The 18,444-nt window shown below is 48.6% G+C and overlaps 11 protein-coding genes across 11 annotated transcripts; 7 read left to right on the top strand and 4 right to left on the bottom strand.

Moving 5' to 3' along the window:
- Nucleotides 1–15: 15 nt before the first annotated feature.
- Nucleotides 16–1,689, top strand: GL50803_007909 (Amino acid transporter family; the record flags this gene model as incomplete). Its single annotated transcript, XM_001710048.1, has 1 exon — nt 16–1,689. The coding sequence occupies one exon, from the start codon at nt 16–18 to the stop codon at nt 1,687–1,689; it is 1,674 nt and encodes a 557-aa protein (XP_001710100.1).
- Nucleotides 1,690–1,774: 85 nt separating this feature from the next.
- On the top strand, nt 1,775–4,723 carry GL50803_0014584 (Kelch repeat-containing protein; the record flags this gene model as incomplete). Its single annotated transcript, XM_001710047.1, has 1 exon — nt 1,775–4,723. The coding sequence occupies one exon, from the start codon at nt 1,775–1,777 to the stop codon at nt 4,721–4,723; it is 2,949 nt and encodes a 982-aa protein (XP_001710099.1).
- Nucleotides 4,724–4,750: 27 nt separating this feature from the next.
- Nucleotides 4,751–5,275, bottom strand: GL50803_0014583 (uncharacterized protein; the record flags this gene model as incomplete). The annotated part of the gene is made up of 1 exon (XM_001710045.2): nt 4,751–5,275. One exon carries the CDS (start codon nt 5,273–5,275, stop codon nt 4,751–4,753), a length of 525 nt encoding a protein of 174 aa, XP_001710097.2.
- A 22-nt stretch (nt 5,276–5,297) lies between these two features.
- GL50803_007906 (uncharacterized protein) lies at nt 5,298–8,279 on the bottom strand (the record flags this gene model as incomplete). Its single annotated transcript, XM_001710044.1, has 1 exon — nt 5,298–8,279. The coding sequence occupies one exon, from the start codon at nt 8,277–8,279 to the stop codon at nt 5,298–5,300; it is 2,982 nt and encodes a 993-aa protein (XP_001710096.1).
- A 48-nt stretch (nt 8,280–8,327) lies between these two features.
- GL50803_0019378 (uncharacterized protein) lies at nt 8,328–8,687 on the top strand (the record flags this gene model as incomplete). The annotated part of the gene is made up of 1 exon (XM_001710043.2): nt 8,328–8,687. One exon carries the CDS (start codon nt 8,328–8,330, stop codon nt 8,685–8,687), a length of 360 nt encoding a protein of 119 aa, XP_001710095.2.
- A 151-nt stretch (nt 8,688–8,838) lies between these two features.
- Nucleotides 8,839–10,590, top strand: GL50803_0040224 (Transporter, MFS superfamily protein; the record flags this gene model as incomplete). Its single annotated transcript, XM_001710041.2, has 1 exon — nt 8,839–10,590. One exon carries the CDS (start codon nt 8,839–8,841, stop codon nt 10,588–10,590), a length of 1,752 nt encoding a protein of 583 aa, XP_001710093.2.
- Nucleotides 10,591–10,706: 116 nt separating this feature from the next.
- On the top strand, nt 10,707–12,629 carry GL50803_0014581 (Chaperone protein DnaK HSP70; the record flags this gene model as incomplete). The annotated part of the gene is made up of 1 exon (XM_001710040.1): nt 10,707–12,629. The coding sequence occupies one exon, from the start codon at nt 10,707–10,709 to the stop codon at nt 12,627–12,629; it is 1,923 nt and encodes a 640-aa protein (XP_001710092.1).
- Nucleotides 12,630–12,700: 71 nt separating this feature from the next.
- GL50803_0016477 (Tenascin-like protein) lies at nt 12,701–14,449 on the top strand (the record flags this gene model as incomplete). Its single annotated transcript, XM_001710038.1, has 1 exon — nt 12,701–14,449. The coding sequence occupies one exon, from the start codon at nt 12,701–12,703 to the stop codon at nt 14,447–14,449; it is 1,749 nt and encodes a 582-aa protein (XP_001710090.1).
- A 260-nt stretch (nt 14,450–14,709) lies between these two features.
- On the top strand, nt 14,710–14,880 carry GL50803_00113788 (Regulatory subunit of type II PKA R-subunit; the record flags this gene model as incomplete). Its single annotated transcript, XM_001710037.1, has 1 exon — nt 14,710–14,880. The coding sequence occupies one exon, from the start codon at nt 14,710–14,712 to the stop codon at nt 14,878–14,880; it is 171 nt and encodes a 56-aa protein (XP_001710089.1).
- Nucleotides 14,881–14,939: 59 nt separating this feature from the next.
- Nucleotides 14,940–16,631, bottom strand: GL50803_0016476 (uncharacterized protein; the record flags this gene model as incomplete). The annotated part of the gene is made up of 1 exon (XM_038045869.1): nt 14,940–16,631. The coding sequence occupies one exon, from the start codon at nt 16,629–16,631 to the stop codon at nt 14,940–14,942; it is 1,692 nt and encodes a 563-aa protein (XP_037901851.1).
- Nucleotides 16,632–16,652: 21 nt separating this feature from the next.
- On the bottom strand, nt 16,653–17,732 carry GL50803_0016475 (putative Structure-specific endonuclease subunit SLX1; the record flags this gene model as incomplete). Its single annotated transcript, XM_001710036.1, has 1 exon — nt 16,653–17,732. One exon carries the CDS (start codon nt 17,730–17,732, stop codon nt 16,653–16,655), a length of 1,080 nt encoding a protein of 359 aa, XP_001710088.1.
- Between the last annotated feature and the right edge of the window lie 712 nt (nt 17,733–18,444).

The raw sequence follows: 18,444 nt of genomic DNA, 5'->3' as shown, positions 1-18,444 counted from the left end.
TAAAGTATAAAAAGTATGACTTTAGATTCCGGAGAGTCTAGAGGACTTACCCGCGACGGGGACATGTCTACAGAAAGTACCAAGCCAGACTGTGACATAGCAGAAACAATCCAGTCAACTGAGCACGTGTATATCTATCGAAAATCCAGCGCTACGAGCCGTTACGCCTTGCTCTTTACAATATTCAATTGTTGCATCGGGTCAGGGCTTCTTGCCATTCCGAAGGTCGTCTCTGTTAGCGGCTTTGCTGTGGCTGCGTGCTATGACGTGATTGCGCTTACATTTTGCACGTATTGTTTTCTGCTCATAACGGAGGTCAACTATCACGGGAACTTTGCCAGTGCCCGGGAGCTCGCTAGGAATCTTTATGGCAAGGCTTTTATGTGGAGCGTAGACATCTCTGTGCTGGCCTGCATTCTCCCTATAACCTATGTCTCTATCTCGGCTGACTACATCAGAACCTCGCTAATAACCCTGGCAGGCCTCACCGTACTAGAGTCACAGATGTGGAGTGTAACATTTAAAGTCATCATTGGAGCGGCTATCATCTTCCCCCTGACGATCCCCCGGTCCATCAGTGCCCTCAACATCGTCAGCTCTTTCGCTGTTGTCTTTGTTATTTTTGCCTTTATAGTACTCAATGTCCGCTTCTTCGGTTGGTTTACCACTGGCAATCTAAATGGGCAGCACCACGCTGCGCCACCCGTTCCATGGTTTCCTGAGTCAACTAACTACATCGCAGACATCATATCCTATTATACCATCTTCTCCACACTGTACTCACTCCATGCCTCTATAACCCCGATTCAGTTCGACATCACGGGGTCTCCACGGTACAAAACGCGCAGCATGAAGTTGACGATCTTGATCATCCTCCCCATAGTCACGGTTATCTATGCAGCTGCTGCCATTGAGGGCTCTCTAATGTTCAACAGAAACTGCCCGGATCCTTCAGTTGTCGACTGTATACCCGTGAACTCAAACATCCTCCTCTCTTTCACTGGTGACACCGTCATCTCCGTCGTCATGTTCCTCTACTCCATTGTGATCCTAACGAGCTTTCCAGTTATGCTTTACCCGATCCGAGCAAATATTCTTGCATGGTTCAAAATCGACAAATATACCAGGCGCGGATACGGATTATTTATTTTGGTAGGTTTCATATTAACTGTAGTCTGTACTACTTTGGCAATCCTCATACCAAATATCGACAAGGTTCTCAGCATCATGGGGAACGTGTTTGGGGTCATTATTTTCCAACTATTCCCGCTTATGGTGGTCTACAAGCTTCCATTACTCAAGAAGAATTCTGTTGGTGACATTCTGGAAGAAAAACTTAAAAGAGCACTTCATGAGCAATCTCTGGGAGCAAAGCAAAGCAACATAGATGGGGTCGAGTTCGGCTCTGCTCCTATGAAAAATGAGTCTGGTGACGAGATAGATGAGGAGAGCGGTAGCAAGAAAAAGAAACAACGGTTGCGAAAAACTAAGAAAGGCTCTGCTAAATCTACCTCTGCGCTAAAAGAAAATGAAATATCGATTCGCTACAGGATGCTAGATTTGTCCAAGGCGCATCATAAGCCGCATCTGTGTATACGAGTTATGTTCTACACCACCGCCGTCATCCTTGTGCTCTTTAACGCTTCAGCAGCCGTCTGCGAGGTTGTGTTATTGTTTCGCAAAACATGATTAAAAGTGTTGTAAAGTTCATTTTAATTGCAATTTATTTTGAAATGGCAACCTCTGAAGCCAAAAAGCAGAATTAGTGGCGCTCATGCGAGTCCTTTTCTCCAAGGTCAAGCGCAATCTCACAAACCACCTACTTTCTTCGCAGGTGGTCAGTATCGGAGACCATCACTATGGCATTAAGCTCTATCGCGAAGGAACCGCTTCGAGCATTAAGCTCTTGCTCCTTGAACCCACGCATGAAGAAGTCAAGATCACTGAGCGGCCCATTCGCTCCATGATAGACACCTCCGCACTATCTGGTCTGCGCCTCACCCCTTTCAACAATCTTATTCTCATTTCAATAACCTATCAACGTGGCCATCAGCTATCTCGTGATCTGCAATTCTACCTTCTTGACCCAGATGAATTAAACGCTGTGCATCTTAACTTAACTGGGGTCAGCGTTCCTGCACGCAACGGGTACAATCTTTGCCAAGTCAATGAGGCCCAGTTTCTTGTGTGTGGTGGAGTGACAGTTACGCCAGCAACGAATCAACCTGGTACCGTCAGCGCAACGCCAAGCTCGACCGTGCTGGCAGACGCATACCTAATCGATCTGCGATCAAATTCAATTATCAAGGCGGCCAACCTGCCGTATCCTCTGCGCCGCTTTTCGTTGACATATGTACAGAATCGAGTAGTGCTCATTGGCGGCAGTCAATACTCACAGAAGACGTCTTCTAACATGGTTATCTTTGAATATCTCGCCAGTTCTGATCAATGGCACAGGCTGTCACTCTTCAAGATGCGCAGTGACCACACGGTTGCTGTATTCAGGAACAACTACCTCCTGCTATTTGGTGGCGTCGACGCAGGAAAGCTCTACGCCGATCTTTGGCTCTTTGATCTTCAGGAGAACAAGTGGCACTCGGTGACCATAACAGGTCTTGCACCATCCGAGGGCAGGTGTCTCTCGTCCCTCATCTTTGAGCAGGACTTTTGCTATATAGTTTCTGGCTGTGGTACGCACAAGACGATATATCTTGATACGTACCGATTTAGTACTATGAGCCTCCGCAACGCACTCGGCATACACGTTGAAGGCGGTGGTCAGTATGAGGATACCACCAGATCCCTTGGGGCCTCCATGGTTGTCGACGGAGCTGCAGCAGAGACAGTAAAACAGGAGCTACTCACGGTAATTTCGAGTCTGAAGAATAAGATATCAACGCTCCAGACAGACATGGAATCGATTGTCCTCGAGAATAAGCAGCTCAAGTCGAGGGTTTTTGAGCTGGAGTCTCACATGAAGACGCTGGAGGGATCTCTTTCAGACTCCCAGCTTCGTAGCACAAAGGCACAGCCTGCTGCTGAGCAGGATACTAAGGTCAATGAGGAGCCTTATGAGGCTGCTGTTGCAGAGGGCAAGCTTCATCCTCGCGACTTGGATGTTGTGGCTGCAGAGCCAAGGGTGTCCACTATTAGCTATGCGCCTTTACACTCTGATTCTCCCCTACCAGATGATAAGCAAGACAAACGGCCGGTTGAGGAGCCCGTGTCTGCCCCACTGGCAGCTCCTGACCACTCTGCTTCCTCAGACTTCATGAATGAGCAAGATCATCAGCTATCTGCACGCGGACCAGTTGAGGAGCCTGTACCTGAAGCAGAAGATGCCCCTCATATGGAAGAGATCGAGATCGAAGGAAATTCTCCACAAACCAGGATGGTCAGAGAGTTTGAGCCTAACGTGGAGGAACCTATTCATGACGAAGAGCACCTGATGACTCTCGAGGAGCCTATCCATGAAGAGGATCATAATATGGCGCCTGACAGGCCACTTGAAGAAGAACCTATTGAAGAGTCAAACCACCATGATGATGATCAAAATGAGCAAGAAGCCCCTGCAGAAATTGAGATGGAGGAAGAGTCTCCTAGAGAGGTGTTAGGGGAGGTGGCCCCAGAACACTTGCAAGACCCTCTATCTCCAGACAAACTAGAAGAGCCATCCATTGACGAACCAGTCGAAGATCATGCTGAGCACGACAATGACCAACAAGTCCTAACCCTCAACGAACCGATTCAGGAATATGAGCATCCAGCGGCGCTCAAAGAAGCTCCCAAAGAGGAACAGTCTTCAGACACTCAAGGTGATGGAGGAGTTCTAGAGGATCCAGAAGACGCACAAGAACACTATTCTCATAAAGGCCCACATGCAGACTCGTCGAGCAATAAGGATATGCAAGAGGATGAGCAAGAGCATGATGAAGCATCGGTTAAAGATGAAGCTCCAGAAGAACGGGCTGATGAAGAACTCGAAGAAAGCAAGCACTCCGAAGAAGCGCCCAACAAGGCACTTGAAAACCTGTCCTCCCCATCCTCCAAAGTTGAGGACAGAGATCCTAGCAACGAGCTGGTTGAGCAAGTTGAAGATGAACAGTTGGTCGATGAGACCCCTGAAGAACATATGGAAGCGGAACAGTCGGGGTCGCACGAATCCGCCAACCAGCAGCCTACCGAGGAATGTGCTGAGGAGCCCTTAGAAGAACAACCAGAGGAGATACTAGAAGAGCCCCTAGAAGAAGAACCAGAAGAAGCACTGAAAACGATGCCAGACGAAATGCCGGAAGAGATGTTGGAAGAGGCGCCAGAGGAGGCACTTGAAAAACAATTAGAAGAAGTTCCCGATGAAGAGCAACTGGTTGAGGAAGAGCCGCTCGACGATGACAATCCCAATGAGGCTGAAGAAGAGCTTAACGAAGACGCTCCTGATGACGAGAATCCTGACCTTGGTGAAGAGTTTCCAGACGAAGACCAGGACCACGATGATCCCAATGACCCAATGGATGTACCTGAACAAGAAGAACCGGTAGCTGAGGAAGACAATGATGCAGCGATCCCGGATGCATTGGAAGGTCTTGCAGAAGATGATCAGAATGAGCCTCTGGATGACGGGCCCTTGGACGAAGGGGACAGCAACGATGAACTACTACCTGATGAGGAGCAGCTTGAAGACGAGCCACTCGAGGAGGATGATGATATGAACGCATCTCTCTAACGAGTAAACCGCACATAGTAGTTCACTTTACTGACAGACGGGCCCAGACCCATCGCACTTGCGCCGGCTGGTGTTGTAGAGTTTGATGTGCTCCTCAAAGAGGGGCAGCCTGGGCCTGGGATCCAGCTCATCTTTGTAGTAGGTTGAGCGTGTCACTGAAAGCATGTCGTCATTAGAAGCCAGAGGCTTTCCGCTGGTACCAAATATATCGTGTGCCTTTGTCTGGTCGAGCAGTGCGCAGGTCTCCTCTTTCTTGGCCGCCGCCAACTGTGCCGCAGCAACACTTGTGGGCGCTACCTGCGGCTTACCGTACACAGGCTTATTGCTCTGCGTAAAGTCTCCGTAGTCATTATTAGTCGTGCAAAACTCCTGGTCCAGAAAGAGGGACCCTGCTTGCAGCTCGAGAGTCTGGCACGCGGGCTCAAGGATTTCCTCGCCGTTGGCTAGGCGTTGCTGGTAAGCTTTCTTGGCGTCCCAGAACGCCTTTTCTTCCACCCAGTTCCCAATAAGAACACGAGGAGGTCCTGGCTGAAGATTATACGTCTCTGCCATGCAACTTTGAATTTTGTAAAAACTAGTCATCCAGGCAGTCAATAAAGGAGGCAGAAGAAGACCGATGAGATGACACACTGGCTGTATTGGCAAGATAAGAATGGAGCTTCTTTATTTCTGGCCGCAATGAAAAGGCACTCGTTTCTATACTGTCAACAAGAGTATTCAGCTGCTCCATGTCGCTCAACTGGGTACTCACAGTCAGGCTGATAGTCGATAGCATGCTTTGTATGTTCTTATTCAATTTGGTCTTGGCTTGGCTCTCTTCTGACACCTGATTAAGCTTAGCAAGAAGGGTCTGTTCTTGTCGTTCTAGAACATCGAGTTGCTGCAAGAGAAATGTATTTTCTTGCATAGCCAGCAGACCCCTTTCTCTTTCTAATGTGTCACGTTCAGCCTTGTCCTGTGGCTGCATTGTAATAGCGCTCTCTGCTAGCGCATCCTCGTCTTGAACCCCCGCAACGACATCATTTCTGATAACAGAGCACACAATCCTTTCTGCTGTACTGCTGCAAACTTCATGATCTATTGATTGTTTAGATTCTAGTAGGTCAGCGGTTAAGAAGAGGGCAGCACTCTCTGTCACCTGCTTCGGCAATTGGTGCCCCTTTTCCTGTTGGGTTGCTGTCTGAGCAATTACTTCCCCTTCTAACTTTCCACGTGCTAAGTACCTATCCTTGGACAAATCCTCGTTCTCGCTTATTGACCCTTGCACTATCATCCCATAATTGTTTAGACAATCGACTGCGTATCTATCTCTCACTCTCTGTAGCTCTACTCGCAATGATTCTATCTCCTCTGTCAACGCATCCACTTTTGCTTGTAACTCCTCGGCCTCTAAAGTCCGTTTGAGGGACTGCTCTTCCATTGATGTGTACTTGCTCAAGAGGTTGTTGTAGCGTATTTCGTAGCTATGTTCTTTACATGCTTGAGGAGCATGCTTAAGCTGCATATTTACCGACAATTCAGCTGACATGTGTTCGGCCTCACAGTACCTTGGATGACCCTCTTCCATCTGAGCCATTGTTTGGAGCTGAGACTGAGATGTATAAAACTCTGAGCTGTTACTCGTCAACGTATCATATATAAACTCTGGAAAAGACCTTGAAACTGAAAAGATTGCCGCCCCAACAACTCCGTCTGCAGACATGATCAGAGATGATTGATCACATGTGTCAAAAATAGGTTGCAGAGAGTTCTCTCCATCTGAAATTTCTTGTGAGAGGCACTGGGCAAATGAAACTCGTGCCAAGTAAGGATCGAATACTTGCTTCCAGAGATGGTCATTCCCAAGTGGTGTCTCCTCTTGCTCCGGGTCATGTGCTATCCACTGATTCTCCGATGGCTTCTCCTCGTGTATTGCAGGAGTCAAAAGCTCTGTGTTTGATTGAAGGGGTCCAGTTGTCGACGTTCTTGTGTGCAAATTCATATTCGTTACTACCGTATTGGTCCCACAGGTTTCTGCCTGTAGAGCATCTTGACTACTAGTTATGGTTTGTGTTGCTGCATCCTCTGCTCCTGTCTCTGAATTGCTGTCAGACACGTTCTGTTCTTTGGCCTCATGTACTTGCTCTAGAAGGTGTTCTAGAAGAGTGTATGCCAAAGTGATAGAATCATCAAATCCGAGCTTGTTCTGTAGTGCAGTATGCAGCTCACTCAGAGAGTGCATAACCGTTGCGTCTGCTTCTGTTTGTATCTCCACCTCTCGCTGCTTCTCCAGCTCCACTTGTGTCTGTGTATCTACCTGTAGCTGCGTGTCTGTACTGACAAGCTGATCACTGGTATCAATGGGCACTGTCCAGACGCCTGCATCGGCAGCTCCAAGGCTTATCTCTGTCTCTGTTTGCAACCCCACATCTATCCCTTGTCCCTCTACTATGCTTGATTTCCCATTTATATGCTGCGTTTCAAAGCCCGCTCCATCTCTGATGAAAAAGCCAGCAGCCGAGGAACGCTGAGTGATATGTTGCTGCTGCCGGTGATCGGTGTGCACTTGGGTCTCTGTTGCCGACATAAGGTTCAATAGCTCTGCCCGAATGTTGAATAAACTAGGTTTTTGCTGGATTGGATCTTGATAGAGGGGCTGGCTCTTGTTATCTGCATAACTCCTTCGTGCAGTGTAGGATGTAGAGCTTCTGGCACTGTATTCGTGTCCTTGCTGAATAGACTTTACGCGCACGACAGGTGATCGGCTGCTGAAGTCTGGAAACCCTGTGTCAAAGGAGCGGAAGTCTAGGACAGGTGGCATGGCTACTGGGCTAGGAGCAAGGTCAGCATTGTGTGGAAAAGAAGTTTTGATGAATGACAGCAGACGAGAGGTCAGAATGGTAGGGAAAAGACCGGCTGATCCTAAGATATTCCTGTCGCTGATAAACTGTGCCCCAACATTACCAAGAATCCGGTTAACGGCCGCTATGTCCTCAGAATACATCTCCAATAAGCGGGTGTATGCGATCCTATAACGATTCTTCTGCTTAGTAAGACCCTCGTGCAGCTCTGAGTCGATGCAAGCGATGTATCGCTGAGAAATCTCTTTGACATGCAGTTCGTACGGATAGAGGTTCGAATCCTGCTGTGCGCACTTTTCTTTATAAAGTGCACAGATACTATCGCGAAGCTCCTGATTATCACTCAGGATTACAAAATCTAATAAGGTGCAAAAAGCATCCGATACCTTAATAAACGAGACCAGGCCGGTGGAAAAGCTTTCCAGAGAGATTGGTGTCACTACCAAATACTCACTGAAAGCGTCTATAAGCTGGTTAAATCGAGATATATCCCAGAGGTATGTGTTGATAAGAGTATAGTAGCCCTCCTTGTACACTCCGAACACCCGATCATGTGGCATTCCATGCAGCGAGAGGCTTAGGGCTAGTCTGATAGATTCTGCGGAAGTAGGAAGAAATCCTGGAAGAGGAGTTATCCCCGGCTTCTTCCTAAATTCACTCTTGCGGGAGGAACACGAGGAATGAGTAGCTCTGTCTGCGTAACCATGGGTTGTCATCCTTTAAGAGCAAAAAAAGAGGACGACAGCAGTACCTTTTTTAAAAGGATGAACACCAGAGAGTACATAGAGAGGCTGTTGAGCGCAGAGGAGGACAAGTTGCCTTCGGATTATGTCCACCAGGATCTTCTCGTTCCAGGTGCAAACATACTCCCTGACATCAGCTACGGACAGATTCAGGCCCAGACCCACTCACCTCTGCCTGCAAAAGCTTCTGAAGATTCCCCGTGCCCACTAACCATGACAGACGAGGAGCTCCGCGAACGCCTCCTCAAGGCCATGGCTGAAAAGTGCAATCTTCGAGAGGACCAGATGGCAAACGTGCTCCTGCAGATCCAGCGACTTGTCGCGGAGCTTCCTGCAGAAGAGCTGCGGGTCTTCAGGAGGGCATATAACTCCTTTGTGTAAATATATGAGCCAGCAGGCACCTTTCTTACGAGTGTGTCAACCTGTGGAAAAGGTCGCGCAGGTGTCTGTGCATGCGCGCATCATCGTAATGTTTCAGACTGTCGTCTTCTTACATTTAATCTTCGTCAAAAAAACAAAAAACTAGGTGCGCATGGCAGATCCGCTCACGCGTGAAGGCGACGGCATCCTCGGATCCGATGAGATATTCTCCCGTAGCAAAGTTGCCCCCCAGGGGGGAGGAGCGTTTCAAGGCCAGCCCTCGTACACCATGCCTCATCCTCAACAGGAGACCGGGCCTGACCCGGCAGCTATGAAGGCAGCAGCCTTGGCACAGAATCCCCCCAAGTCCTTCTGCAAAAAGAGTAAGCTCGGAGGCACTCCCGCTTGGATCGCTGGGCTGATCGTTGCACCTGGTCAGCTAATCTACGCCATGGAGGCCGTGTGCTTTGCGGTAAACCTTCCGCTCATCTCTAATAAGTTGGGGGTTGAAACCTCTGTTGTCCAGTGGGTCATCCATTCCGAGCTGCTCATCTGCTGCGGCTTCGGCTGCCTTGCACCCAAGCTGGCTGAGAAATTCGGCATTAGCTACGTTTACATTGCAAGCTCATATACCTTTGGCCTGTTTACGTTTCTTATTACCTTCTTCCCCACTAGCCTTGCTGCGGTGATCATCTGCCGGCTCCTGGCATCCTTCGGACTTGCGCTGCTCTTACCCCTTGGCAATCCTATGGCTTATATGATGACCAGCAAGGCGACGCTGCCCATCGTCCTTACGGTAAATAGCGCTGCAACGCCCATCGGGACCATCTTCTCGTCGCTGGTCTCTAGTGTAATTGCTGAGAAGAGTGAGTGGACGTACATGATGACCATAATCGGGCTGTTTTCCATGCTCCACGCCACCTACAGCATCTTCCTCTGCCTTCGGATCAAGGGTAACAGGGCTGCGAAGATAGACTGGATTGGGGCGATCTTTATCATCACTGCGGTCACCCTGATCATCTTTGGGCTCACATCTATCTCTGAGGGCATGCCTTGGTATGCAGGGACCCTGTCTCTATTGTTTGGGGTAGGTGTCTTCGTTGTCTTCTTCTTCTGGAACACAAGGTGGAGCAAGTGCCCTCTCTATATGAAGTCTGCGTTCAACCCCTCGGTCATCAAGAACCTCATTGCTATGCTCATGGCTGCGTCGCTTTACTTTGGAGAACGCTTTTTCTTCCCATATATCATCGTTCGGTACTATGAGCGTAAGTCTATTGAAAACGGCCTTTTCTCAGCCATTGGTGGCGTCCTCAGTATCGTGTTTTCCCCCCTCTTTACCTTTGCAAACAAGAAGATCGTGGCACGCGTCATAATCATAATCTTTGGACTGACCTACCTCGTCGCCATGTGCATCGAGGCTATCTTCTTAGATGAGCACGTGGCCCTTGTCGTTGTTATGGGGACTATCTGCATAATTAGTTTTATCGCTCTGCTCATTTCTATTCAGACTGCGTCACTGGCCAACACCCCCACGAAGTATGCCCCAACAATAGGGTCTCTGAACTCCATCATGACCAACTTGGGGCACTCCATTGGTATAGCTCTGGCTGTCACCGTTCAATCAACCATCACGGCCTCCAGCAGTAGTAGTGATCCAAGGTATGGACTGAAGCGCGGCATACAGACAGGAATGCTTTCTTGCACCTTCTTTGGCATTGCGCTGGTCATTGTCGCCTTCTTCATGGGAGTGCTAAAGAGCGATCGTGGAAAGTGCGGCTTTTCTGAAAGAATATTGGCACGCACAAAGCACTTCCCCGAGAACATCAACAACAGCGGCGAGATGGTTGAGATTCAAGGTGATACATACGAAGCGGTTCAGGAACAACAGGCTATCACCTCGCTGTATCAACCTAAGTTCTTATGAGTGTTCTTGTGAGTTGCATTGCATAATTATTCTATGCGTAGTATCCGTCTTGTTCGGGTGTTTTCCGCTCCACCCAGAAGTGGAAAAAGCTTCTTTGTAAATGTAAATTGCGGACCATGCTTAAGCGGCACGTAAAGTGCCTCGGCTTTGATCTGGGGACAACGAACTCGTGCGTCTCTACCATGGTCAGTGGCGTGCCGACCGTCCTTCCCATGCTCGACGGTTCTCGAACGGTTCCCTCTGTAGTGGGTTACCTGCCCCTGGAGGCCCGCGACACCCCCTTGGTTGGAGCAGAGGCAGAGCGGCAGGCTCTAACTAACGTGAAGAATACAATTAATGCCAGTAAGAGACTTATTGGTAGGCGCTTCACAGATGCAGAAGTAAAGCGTGCTGCAAAGCATGTCTCCTATGACATAGTACAGGGACCCAATGGAGAAGCCATGATCAACGTTCCAAACCTTCACAAGTCGGTCAGCCCTATTGAGGTGGGTTCAGAAATCTTGAAGTATATCAAGTCACAAGTACAGCAGCGGTCGGGGCTCGAGATAGAGGACAAGCCGCATGCTGTCATTACTTGTCCTGCATATTTCAATAACGATCAGCGGAGAGCAACGGAGTTGGCTGGACAGTTGGCCAATCTGGATGTTATCCGGGTTTTGTCTGAGCCAACCGCAGCTGCACTGCTCTACAACTATAATTCCAGCAGTAATAAGATCAAAGAGAACGAAATCTTCGTCGTTATAGACGCCGGAGGTGGGACGTACGACATCTCCATCATGGAGTGCTCCGGGGATGGCGTGTACAGTGTCATTGCAACGGCGGGGGACGGGTTTCTTGGAGGAGATGATTGGGACAACGGATTTGTCGAGTATCTTATCGGAGATATAGCTGAGACATTTGCACGAGGAGCCCCAGACACCAAGTCCATGAAGGCAGCCATCATGGATGCTATCCGGGCAGACCCTGTCATGATGTACACTTTAAAGCTGAGCGCAGAAACAGCTAAGAAGCAATTCTCAGAAAAGGTCAGCACCGAAATCATTCTTCCCGGATTTTATGACGGAAAGAGCTACAAGAAGGTCATTACACGTGATCAGTTCGAATTGTTGACAGCCCCTCTTGTTGCTAGGCTCATCCCACCGTGCAAACAAGCCCTGACAGACGCTGATTTGACACCAAGAGACATCTCTAAGATTCTTTACGTTGGTGGAACCACCAGGAGCCTGGCACTACAGAGAAAGGTGAGCGAATTCTTTAAGCAAAAAGGGCTTACAACGATGAACCCCGACGAATCAGTGTCTCTAGGTGCAGCTGTGCAGGGTGCAATTCTTAATCACGAGGTTAATAGCATCCTACTCCTGGATGTAGCCCCGCTTTCTCTGGGTTTAGAAACGCTGGGTGGTATCTTTTCCCCCATCATCAAGCGCAATGCAACCATTCCTACAAGGAAAACACAGACATTCACCACATCAGAGGACAATCAGCGATCGGTCAAGATTAAGGTCTTTCAAGGAGAGCGCGAGATTGCGTCACAGAACCATTACTTAGGGGAATTCGAGCTGGACAATCTTCCACCAGGCCCGCGCGGTTCTCTCAAGATAGATATTAGCTTTGAGGTAGACGAGAATGGGCTGATTCATGTCAAGGCAGTCGACCAGGACACGGGTGTCCAACAGTCAATAAAGATTAACAATGCCTCTTTATCCCAGGATGCTATCAATGAGATGCTTAAGGCTGCTGCGGAGAACAAGGAGGCAGATAAACGCGAGCGTGAGATCTTTGAATACAGTAAGGAGCTAGGTGGTCTCATTGCTGGTTTGAAGGAGGCGCTCCGGGAGCACAAGGATCTCTTGTCCAAAGATATCGTGGAGAAGGGAAACCGATTGGTTACCCAAAGCTCCGATTTTCTGGCGGATGCCGATGACCTTGCGAAGCGCAAATTGATTGATTTACTGGAGCTCAAGAAGTGCAGGGACCGAGCTCACAGACTGATGCTCGAGATGGGCAAGTCACTGGAGGGACGCGCCACTAGCACGTAAAACCACTAATATGTAAATCTCTTCTGTCAAAATAGTTGGTATGTGCCGCCCATCCAGCTGTGCAAAGAAAAATGCTTTTGATAGGCTTTATAACAGTGGTCTCTGCGCTTGTCTGCCCCGAGGGTAGGGTCGCCGTCGGTGAAAATTGCTATCCAGAGGACTGTGTCTTTAGTGGAACAGTCTGCTCTGGCAGGGGAGACTGCATCGGGTCCAAGTGTCACTGTGACAGAGGATACGCCTTATCGGAGCAAGGCTGCCAGCCAGAAGATTGTGTCAATAGAGCAACAAGATACTACTGTGGACGCCACGGAGAATGCTCAGCAACTGCTCCATTTACATGTACTTGTGAAGATGGGTATATAGCTATGGGGCATAACTGTGTGCCTCCAGACTGTATATCGGATGGGAAGGTGTGCAGCGGTAATGGTGTATGCATGTACGGGCTTGATGACGAGCCGTACTGCCAGTGCCTTGAATCATATGCAGGAAAACTGTGTGAAGAGTGCTCTGCCAAATCTACTCTCATTGGGGCTCACTGCATACCCAATGAGTGCGTTAGTGACATAATGGGAGAGCCCACTGCGTGTGGTGGCCACGGCATATGCATCCCCGCCACAAAGGCTACAAAAGCATTTTGTCTGTGCTTGCCAAAGATGAAAAACATCGGCAATGCATGCATTCCCAAGACATGCCTCAGCGGTGAGGAAGGAAACTACACCGTCTGCATGGGGCATGGAACATGTAAAAGGAAAGGCTGCGTGTGCGATGAAGGCTATGAAGGAAGTCTATGCCAGTACGAGATACAGCAGTGTGAAGAAGGATATGTATCTAAAGGTGGAGAGTGCGTCAATCAACTGTGCATCTCTAGCTCTGGTGACGTTTGCTCCGGGGGTGGCTCATGCGTTGTAGACCACTGTGTGTGCGATCAAGGCTTCGCCCTCATAGGAGGAACGGAGTGTACTCCTCTCCAGTGCATTGTGCTGGGACAGGTTTGCCCCCATGGTACTTGTACAAATACCGACGGTATATGGGGCTGTACCTGCAACAAAGCATATGTTTCACACAACGGGTATTGTGTCCCGAAAAGCTGCATCACTGACTATAGCCCTATAGGCGAACCAGTGTTATGCTCTGGTCACGGGACTTGCGACTATCTCACTGGTATGTGCAGCTGCAACTATCAATACAGCGGAAAGCACTGTGATCTGTGCAGCACCTACTCTGTAGCCACCCCCACTGGTGAGTGCGTTCCTTTAACTTGTGTCTCGGACATGCAAGAAGACATGCCAGAGACCTGCAGCAGCCACGGGGTCTGTCAAAGGAATAAGCTCTCAACCAATGAGTATATTGACTACTGCATGTGCGATGACGATTACGAGCTTCTTGACACAAGCAAATGTGTCCATAGGAACTGCCTGAACCCAATCACAACCATGGTTGAGTGCACGAACCATGGGCAGTGCTTCGATGGTAAGTGTGTCTGCGACAGCGGATACCTCGGACAGTACTGTGAAGATTATAAATGCCCAGAGGGAGAGCTCTATGCGTCGACGGCGTGCTACCCGAGGCAGTGTGTCTCTGAGTATAACGACGGCCAAAGAAGGGTTTGTGGGGGTCATGGCCACTGTGTAGAAGGAACCGGTGGATTTGAATGCGAGTGCAACCACAACGCAGTGATGTTAGATGGCGTTTGCACCGCCATCACATGCGTCACCAATTCAGACAACGGTGTTGTTTGCTCTGGAAATGGTGTGTGCCGCGACAACCGCTGCTTGTGCGATCCTGGCTTTCGAGGTGGATATTGTGAAAGAGCAGCGTAATCTTATGGAAAACCAACAAAGTATTTTAAAGTCAATTCTATCATATTTTTTTGACAGCCTGCGACGCAAGCCCTCTAGCAAGATGCAGGCCGGAGCCTGTGTCTCGTTCCCTGGGGCGATAGCTCTTGCTGGCAGGTCTTGCAGTGTCCATACCCGGGCAACACGTTTTCCAGCTACACCTTTACTCAACGTGCACAAGAAGCGAATTTGTGGAAATTTACTAAATGCGTGCTATTTTTGCACAAAATTAGCAGAACAACATGTCCCAATTCGTGCAAAACGCGAAGTATCCGCCGGAGTTCCCGGGCCTGCTCATGGATCTCTGCCGCGAGGTCCTCCGGGAACAACCGAGTAATATCTACGAGTTTGCTGTGAAACATTTCACGCAGCTGAGGGACGCCATGGCCGCTGAGAAGGCCCGAGGATCCTAGTGTTCGTGTGAGTCGTTTTGGGGGCACCAGTGTAAATGTCTAGGTGATTGATGTGGCGGCTATTGCTCACTACCGCTGCGGTCGTCGCTTATCTGTATTCCAGCAAGGTGTCTCGATGGTTTATAAACATCCTTCAGGACACAGAGGTACTGAAGAGTATCCTCTAGCTCCAAGTTATCGTCACGAAAAGATGATCTCCCTTGTATTAACTTCTCAGTGGCACACAGATTTGCATAATAGTACGGCGTGTTGCGTAGTTCCACTGCTATCGGCAGCTCTGTTCTGTATGAGAGTCCACAGCGCTGAGTGAAAATGTGGGGAAAGGCGTCTGGAAGTTGAAGAACAGGCCCTCTCAATAGAAGACCGCGACTATTTCGTATAATGGGCTGTCGGAAGAGCTCGGCATACTGCTTGACGTAGGAGTTTACCCACCCACGTGGTTTTGCGCTGAGATCCAGAGGGTCTATGCAGAAGCTCCGCGCAGCAGCGAAAGAGGAGTCTATCGGGCTTTGGAGATAAGCAGCTACCAACCCACTGAGATCTAGTGTGTGCTCATAGAAGCCCCCAGTGAGAGAAATATTCAAACCGGTTGCCAAGATATTACCATAAGAAACTGGGACAAGTCCGTCCACCACATTACTGAGCCGATACGTGTGTGTCCGAGCCTGACGCACAAAACTATGAACGGCCAAGGACATAACAGCACTAGCATCAGTTAAACATGCCTGCCTATTACCCCGTAGCCCATTTTCAGCAGCACCTGGTGTCTCTATGTCCACTTCGGATGCGCATGCATTCCGAAAATAGTTGCTGATGCTTGCATATGAAAGAGGTAGTAGGGCATATGAGCTTAGACGGTCAGCTATGTTGTGCCACAGTGACATCTGAGAGCATTTTCTGCGTTTAGAAGCCAGAAGAGGATTCGGACAAACAAGGGGTGACGGCTCATTTGGAGACTTATAATCGATGATATCATAGAGTAAAGCTGATGTGCGCGGCACTTCTGGCAAGATCTCATCCAGGATATCTGTGAGGACAGTTCCCCAGTGAGTATCCGATGCCAAGAACAGGACCAAACAGTCCAGCCTATCACACTTTTCCAACTGTTTCATAGCAATATCATAAATAGACGATAGGATAGCGTGCGTATTCCCCGTGGTAGATGCCTCGTTGAAGTAATCTGAGGGGACCTCTGATTGACTCAAATTTGCTCTAGGAAGCTCAAGCGCAAAAGGAGACGTTGAGTTTGGTGCAGCGAAGTCTGTTGCAAACCTTTCTGTCTTATGGAAATTGATGCGAACGTCGGAAATCCCAGGGATTCCTGCTGGTGTCATCGTTGGCGACGAGAGCTTGTTAAAACGCTTCCACGCATGAAAGAACTTGGCCCCAGCGTCTGCATACAAGGCTCGACTTTCCTCTTCATCCCCATTCTTGAGATACCGATGATAAAGGCTTAGCTCGGCTCTAGAATCAATAACTTGATCCGGACCTGTGATGCCATAAACGTCCTCTAGTGCAGAGCCGTCTGCTAAGCTATAGATGCCTTCCCATGGTAAAGGGCCATAGTTGTCTTTATAGTCCACGGAGATAGACCTAGATACAGCACCATTCATGGTTTCGTAAAAGCAAGATAAGGCGTGCTCTAGCGGACGGCCATCAGCGGTCAGCCCAGCTAGGGCCTCAAAGTTCCAGTAATGTTGTGACAAGAAGCGTCCCACACGCCCGAGAGCCAGTCCGAGAGTGTCACCCATCTCCGATTTTTCTGAACTAAATCAATCTGTGATACTTATGACATCAGATGGAAGGGCACAGGGACGAGGTGAGGAGAGAAGAGGGTCTATGGCAAGAGGCTTAGTGGGGGACGTTGTGGCTGGTGATCTGCTAGAGTCACTTAGAGCCACAGAGGATACGGGCTGAACGCTGGCAACGGTTCCGCTTTCGTCTCTCGAAATATCATCCTTTTCTGGCTCAGATGATGAAGATAGTAAGCTGATGGTGTCATAATCATCATAGGAGGAGTTCTGAGATAGGCTTGATTGTCCATCAACAGCTTGGGTCTTATGAGGTACTGATTTACGTCCGGCAACAAGCTCTTCCGCCCGCTTTCTGAGCATTTCCTTCCACTGAAACTCTCTCTTACATATTGGACACTTTCCGAAACAAGGTATCAAAGTATTTCGCCTTGTGAAGAGCTTTCCAGCACAGGTGATACAAAAACGCGCACTGCACTGCATGCATTGGACGTTGGATGGAGATACTCCGTCTTGGCATATAGGACAGACATCGGTGAACGTTGTGTCGGTTGTCCCGTTCGATGAAGTACATTGGGCATATATAATGTCGCTCGGTGCTCGCACCCCCGGCTCTATTTGCAAAGCCTCCATAGTGCTAACAAATACGGGGACAGAGTGCTGTTCTAGTTGGGACTTAACTCTATTACCCTCAGCGTCCAGAAGTACGACGTAGAGAGGCTGAAGAGAAAAGGGAGGATGGATTAAAAGCGTGACCAGGACGTCGAGTGCCGTTGAAATGCTTCGGGGGCATGCTAAGCGTAACTTCTGTGAGGTAGCAGAGATACAGTTCACATACCTGCTACGAGTAGGGTACGTCCAGATATACTCAAACTTTAGGGCCGATACTTTGGTAGAAAATCCTCCAACAAATAGGACCATTCGCCATGGGCCATAGCGAGACGTCTTCCGAGCACCTCCGGCAATCTTTCTATTGTGCTGCCGGATTCTGCGCAAAGGATTGTTCGTAAACCCAATATAACAACGTTTAGGGGACTCTGAAGACTCGGCGACAAGACAGTAGCACGCAAACAAGCCACGGGGGCCGCTAAAAATGGTCATTTGATGAAATTTGCAAAAGTTTTTGATACTGTGCTCAATGCTCGGCTTACTGCTTTACTTCCAACGGGGCTACAATTCAGTAGTGACCAGCTAGTGATTGTCATTGTTTACTTCTAATTATATAAGCAGTTAAAGAGAAGCACTCAATACAGCTGCAAGATATCCTCTTTCAGTGTCGTCCAGCAATTTCAGCTGTTTCATTTGTCCTAGCTCAATCTCTTAAGGCCAACAGATAATGTGTATTTTGCCTGTGACAAAAAGTCCGTCAAACCGGTCAATAGAGAGATTTAGCGGATCCGATTGTGGTTTTCTCATGACTCTTTGATCCCCGAACAGAAGGATCTGCGTTGTGTACATCGCATATCGAAAACTAAACGTCTAGTTAAATTCGACTACTTGGATGTGAAGCTAAGATGCTCAGGGCCAGACAAGAGATAACTATAGACCTGATAGAGACGCCCTCAGTCTAATAAAGAGCACAAGTGCCAAGATGTGGATATGAAGAAGACAATTATAGGTAAATTGATATTAGATTGCACTTACTAGTACACGGATCTCCTTAATCATTGCATAAACTGCACCGTCCAGTGTGTTGTAACAATAATTAGATCAACATCACTTTTAATTTTAAAAAATCGTAAAAAGATCTTAAAATTTTCTCGGCCTCGTGTCCTAATTACTTGTATCGACCGGTTTATTAACGAAGATAGCA

Source organism: Giardia intestinalis, chromosome 3 (genome assembly GCF_000002435.2).
Source record: "Giardia intestinalis strain WB C6 chromosome 3, whole genome shotgun sequence".
In the NCBI taxonomy this organism is placed as follows: domain Eukaryota; phylum Fornicata; order Diplomonadida; family Hexamitidae; genus Giardia; species Giardia duodenalis.
The sequence above is the reverse complement of the archived record's forward strand: the minus strand, read 5'-3'. Positions and strand labels throughout refer to the sequence as shown.